The sequence below is a fragment of the Sinocyclocheilus anshuiensis genome, unplaced genomic scaffold (assembly GCF_001515605.1).
Source record: "Sinocyclocheilus anshuiensis isolate Anshui unplaced genomic scaffold, SAMN03320099.WGS_v1.1 scaffold1148, whole genome shotgun sequence".
In the NCBI taxonomy this organism is placed as follows: domain Eukaryota; kingdom Metazoa; phylum Chordata; class Actinopteri; order Cypriniformes; family Cyprinidae; genus Sinocyclocheilus; species Sinocyclocheilus anshuiensis.
The window spans coordinates 388471-394470 of NW_015548259.1; the positions used below are offsets into that span (position 1 = coordinate 388471).

At 38.4% G+C, this 6000-nt stretch overlaps 1 protein-coding gene across 2 annotated transcripts in view; it reads right to left on the reverse strand.

The window, feature by feature from the left end:
- The window catches only part of LOC107655515 (interleukin-1 receptor accessory protein-like 1-A), an 82715-nt gene that overhangs the window by 50491 nt on the left and 26224 nt on the right, over positions 1 to 6000 (reverse strand). For both annotated transcript variants that reach the window (XM_016443014.1, XM_016443013.1), the window contains exon 2: positions 3364 to 3461. In XM_016443014.1, the coding sequence (XP_016298500.1) occupies positions 3364 to 3448 (85 nt within the window). In that variant the 5' untranslated portion in view covers positions 3449 to 3461. The remainder of the gene's footprint in view (positions 1 to 3363; positions 3462 to 6000) is intronic.

Genomic DNA, 6000 nt, shown 5'->3' on the forward strand with positions numbered 1-6000 from the left:
TGGCCCTGTTCAATTACAGCTGTGAAGTCCTTTAAAACACATCAAGAGGAATGCATACTGTGCTGATGAGATGTGTGTTTGTGTCGCTCAGTCACGAATACGCACACATTCGTGTACACATACTGATGTTTGGGCCATGCATTGGGCCTCTGCTGAGATGATCAGATGGAAAGGGAAAGAGTTATTATTTCATCTTCAGCACGGAGAGTGATGTTGATGTGTCTGACATTTAATAGTGTCTTTGAAGCTTTGATTCTGCAGCAATACAGTCAGAAGCGTCACTGAGCTGAACAGTGCAGAGCGTACCAGTAGTCCAATAAAACTCTCTTGCTGGTTTCAACACACTTCCCCATTTCATTAAAGAAATATTACTGGCTATTTTCGGTCTTGGAGTACACCTTGTCAATTGCACATAAGAATTTGGAAAATATGAAGCTTGTGTTTTTACTAAAGCTGCTATATGAATTTTGTGTTACCTGAGTTGTGGTGCTACTTTTTTTCTTTTCTTTTCTTTTTTTTTTTTACAAATGGAGTGCAGTAAAAATATTTTTTGTGGAAATTCACAGCAAGCCACAGATGGTATCCTCAGACATTCCTATAAGAGGAAAGCCAGCATGTACAAATTTGAGTACATCTTTGTATTAGAGATTACATGCTTTTATCACACAGGTGGCAGTCCTGCCCAACTGTAATTTTAGAGTGCCTTCAAAAAACCTTTAAAGTACTGTACCTTCAACACCCCCATGGTCAAAAGTCTCTGTAAGTCTGTGCTTTAAGTGATCTCAAATGTGTGGATTTTGAGTTTCTTTTCAAGGCTGCATTGAAGTGCGCTCTCATAACATGACTCATAACATTTAAAATCACCATGAAATCAAAATGGACTCTATTTACTTTCTTAAAGTTGCACTCAATAATCTTGTGCTCATTAAAAAAGTTTTACCCCTGCAGAAATGAATAGTACTTATTTAGAGAATAATTTAAAATTATGGACACTAACGTGAGATATCATTCGCCTGATAAAAGCTGTATTATTCTTATTCTACACTGGGTGGTCACTATTTTGTGAGCACATGACCAACCAAATACTTCTCATTATCTTGGTAACTCTTTTGTTATCAGATAATCTTTGTTTATGCAATAAGTCAATCGTAGCTGGCTGTGAATAGCACATTTCAACAATGGAATCAATACCTAAAACTTGTATGATTGTGCAGTACACCCAGGTGAAAAAGACGTAGTATTAAATGTATTAAAAATATACTTGAAATTCAAGTAGTATGTTTATAATACATTTGTATTCCCAACATGCTCATATATGAAAAAAACAAAACAAAACAAAACAAAAAAACTTGCATTTACTTGTGTTTAAATTCAAACAACACACTGGCTAACCCTGATTGGTTCCAGAGCCATTGAACGGCTCTGATTGGATCGTATGATAATGAGCTCACCCTAGAGAGCTTCGTATATAAAATATGATGTGCGTGCAAATGTCTCTTGAGCAGCTTTATAATATACTATTAGTGTAATGCTAATGCATTTCCAATGAGCTGAAATACTCTAACTGTAGTTCATGAAGTATTAAAAGGACATTTTAAATGTATTTTAAGAAATACACTTAAATTGCACTAAATATACAAAGTGGTTCCATTTTAACACAATTTCAATATATTAAATATATTACAAATAGATTAAAATCCAACTTAAACATATCTTGAAATACACTTAATATACTTAAAGTTGTTTCAAAATAATACATTTAATATGTACTTAGTATAGTATAATTTAAATATAGTAAGTATGTCTGAAAAAGCACAATTTAAATATATTTCTTTTTCACCTGGGCATCTATGCCACTATGAGCCAATTCTAGGACAACTAGTGCAACATAAATTAGTGCTAGTTAATTAGTGCAAAAAAATTTGGATGGGGATTTGGTTCTATCCATTGGTAGTTGACACAATGGAGGCAGATCTGAATGTGAGCTTGCAGTTGATTGCAAAAATGGACAGAGGTTTAAATGGACTAAATGATCGGAGAAGTCCAGCATACCAGAGAAGATCAAGTTATGACATTTTTATTAAAAATTACGATGGTCAAAAAAAAAAAATGCATGGATTAACTGTTCACAATAAGATCATTAACATGCATTTAGAAAATATAGGGTGAATTTCCATTTCATGGCAACTTTAAATACAGCATGCCTGTTCAAGTTTCATCAGTATGTCAATCCAAAAAATATCATCATCTTTTATCATCATTTCACCTCTGAATTGACTTTCCTTGTTACTTGACGTTGAATTGAAGTGGATAACCGAAAACCAAATAGCTATTTAGGCACTGTTTTAGCAAACACCCATGCAGATCTGGTAGTCTGGTACATAACATCCACTTTTCACAATCCAATTAAGTGCTCATGGATAAAATCAACTCCCATTCTACATTTTTTTCCACTTGAATATCCTGTTTCATTCGGAAATATGGCTACTTATGGAAGTATAATGGGTTGCGAATGTCATTTCATGCTGACTTTAAGGCAAGATACTGAAGTTGTCCTCAAAAGACTCCCGCCAGTTTCCATCAGGCTGTATATAATAACTGTTCCTTTAGTCAACGCTGAAATAGGGTTCATATTTTGAGATCATTTTCAGCGAACGCCTTATGTTTCAGTAATTGAGTAACTCTTTTTTGTGTTGTCATTATGCTACAGAAAACTGGGGTATCAGGAAATAAAAATTCTGGTCCTGAGGAACATCAAACTGCAGCTTACCTCATAACACCTCTCTGCACCTAATTATCTGGAGTACATGGTGGTCTTGGCTCACATTTTGTGCTCTTTGTCCCAGTCAGTCATACACACACACACACACACACACACACACACACACACACACACACACACACACTCACACTCACACACACACAGACATTTTCTCGCTCCCTTAAACATCACCCCCCCCACACACACACACCCTCACACACATTAGAGTATCACCTCTGACAGATGGGCTGGCGCTGCTCTCTTCTCAACCTGTTCTCTGTTGCAAAATGTATGTGTGTATTTACACGTGTTCCCATTTGTGTGTGTGTGCAGTTTGGTGATTATGTACATGCCTACTTCTGTGTAAAGGAAAGCACACATACACACTCACTGTCTCACACAAGAATGACCTTCACAATCAATGCTGCATTAAATTAAGCTTTAATATGTACAGTCACATGGCCTGCGAGAGCATTTTAGCATAGCAGCTTTCATAACGCTGTGAAATAATATTTGATGTTACACTTTAAAGTGAAGAGCAAGCCTTCAGTGAGTAATGAGAGAGAGATAGAAAGAGAGAGAGAGAGAGAAATTGGTCATACCTGAGCCTCTCTTTGACACCACCTTCAGAGTCAGAGACACAGAGACACCGCAGAGCAGGAACAGCACTGGGTTGAGAGCTGTCATCTTCCTCTCCAGCCTGACAGAGACACAGAAAAAAAACTCACATGTCATACAGGCCACATACAACCACAAGCTACCCACGTCCAGCATTTGCTTTTCCGCCAAGCATAAGATTTAAAGGTGGAGTGTGTAATTTTGTCAATGTTAAATTAACATTGGTTGGCTGACTTCCTGAAGTGGGTAAACACGGTGACGCTGTCAAACACTACTCTTTTTGTTTGAGCGGCCCGACATTTTAACTTCTGACTCAACCAGTGGTGTGCATTTGGGGCAGGACTATTTTTCGGAACAATAGGAGAGCATGTTTGAGAAATCTATTTGAAAAATTCATTATTTTTACAGTATCATTCTGGTATATTATACATTTTTTAAATGTCTGGACAATTTTTGGGTGATAAAACTGGTGAAAAACCTATAGACATTAAACAATACTATAGAAAAGTGCTGGGCTATTTTGCATCGGGCAAGCAAACAATGCTTAGCAACCACCCAGAACACCAAAGCCACATGCTAAAAACACTATACCTTAGCATCCGATTATCCTGATAGTTTTTTAATATTAAATGGATAATTCCGATCCTTGATGAGGTATGATTGGCTGAGCCGCGTTTGAAGATATTGTAAAATACTCTATAAACACACATAAACACCTGTGACGTCATTACATCTGTATTACTGTGCCGCTGCGTCTCTGTGTTGCTTGGCAACCATTCTACTAAACAATACTTGGTGGAAGAATCGTTATTTGTTACCAATAAATTTAAAAATTTTTGTTGCTTTGTGTTTATTTTATGAAACCTCACCAGGTATATGTAGTAACTTATTCGGCTCCACCTTGTACCTAACAGCGTCCCTTAAGCCGGGCTCAGACTACAGGAGTTTTAGGCCAATTTAGCCCCAATTTTCCCCTCCCGAAAATCAGAGAAAAAAATCTTGTCGAGAACCTCTGTCGGTTCCGATGTTCGGCGCGGATTATCAGGTAATGTGAGGCGTTTCCAGATCGAATCTTGCACCTCCCGATCTGCTCACACACAAATCGGGGCTGTCCTGATCATATCAAACATGTTTGATATTTAGGATTATAAATAGGGATGATCACGGCTAGGATTACATAAGTACCTTAACAATAGCCAATGCACGACTGCAAAACAAGCTGCTGTACGGGTCTGTTGTATAGTGGAGATGGAGGAAACTGCTTGTGGAAGTTTTGCAATAACACACCTGTCTATAAAATGTGTTGAAAATGTACCACAAACGTAAGGACAAACAGAAGCGCTGGGGTGAAATTGCCTCAGTTTTGAACGTACCGGGTGCAGAAGTCTAGCATGCTAGCTAACATATGTAAACAGTAAAAAATGTTTATAAGAAACAGTAAAAGTTGCTGAAACCATAGATATGTATAGATACGTATATATATCTATGGCTGAAACTTCAGTGACGATCTGCTGCGTGATATCAAGTGAGGCGCTCCCTCTGGCATGATAATCTTAATCATATCTTGTAGTGTGTGATGTGTCACGATTTTCAAATCTTGATTTGAGGGAAGAAATCTGCAAAGCTTCTCCTTATGTGTGTGCTGCAACCAGATTTCATAACTGGTTAGGAATTTAAAACTCCTGTAGTCTGAGCCCGGATTTAGCCATTCTAAAAATCACCATAAACCACGGCTTCTTGGGGCTTATTGCTTTAAAACACCCCTCAGAATACCTTAGCAACCACATAGCAACATAATAATAAAAATAAACACTCAGAATAGCAACCACCCACTCACATTTTATTCAAAAATTTACAAATCTAGTTGTTCATATACTGACCACAGCAACACCCAGAATACTTTAGCAGCTACACAGCAACTTTTAATAATATGATTGAATTGATTAATATTTCAACACACTAAAATCACTCAGAATACCTTAACAACCACCGCCCCACATATTGTATTAAGTAAACATACAAATTGAGCTGTTTATATTGACAAATGACACTACTAATTAATGACTATTTTGCCTCGCTGTGAAATTTGTTGTGAAAATTATAAAAATTTAATTTTTGTCTTTAAAGTAGGGGTAGTACAAACCTTTAAGGAGCAGAAGGGGAATGCCTCGGCGTGACCCGTGTCTGAAGCATACATTCGAAACTACAACACGTTGGCCGGCGACAGCCTATGACGTCACTACCGGTCACTACATAAAGGGGTGCCGGGAGGACACGTCATCCGCTTCTTCGTCTGAAGCTTGTGTCCGAAGCATGGCAAGGGAACTAGAGGACGCAGTGTCTCATTCCCTACTCAGGGAACCAAAGGTTACATACATAACCTGAGACGTTCCCTTTTCATGGGAACTTCGAACTGCGTCCTTTAGGGGTCGCTATGGGGAACGGTATACCCACGCCACCATGCTGAGGGGAGTGCGGGCCAGAACCATGGCGAGCACTAAGTACCAACTTTACCATTTTCATGGTGAGTTGCCCCTGGGACATCAGACGGCTGTCCGTGACATTATCCCCTACGGCCAAAGGCCTAGGCTACATACCCAACTTACCTGTTAGGGCCAGAC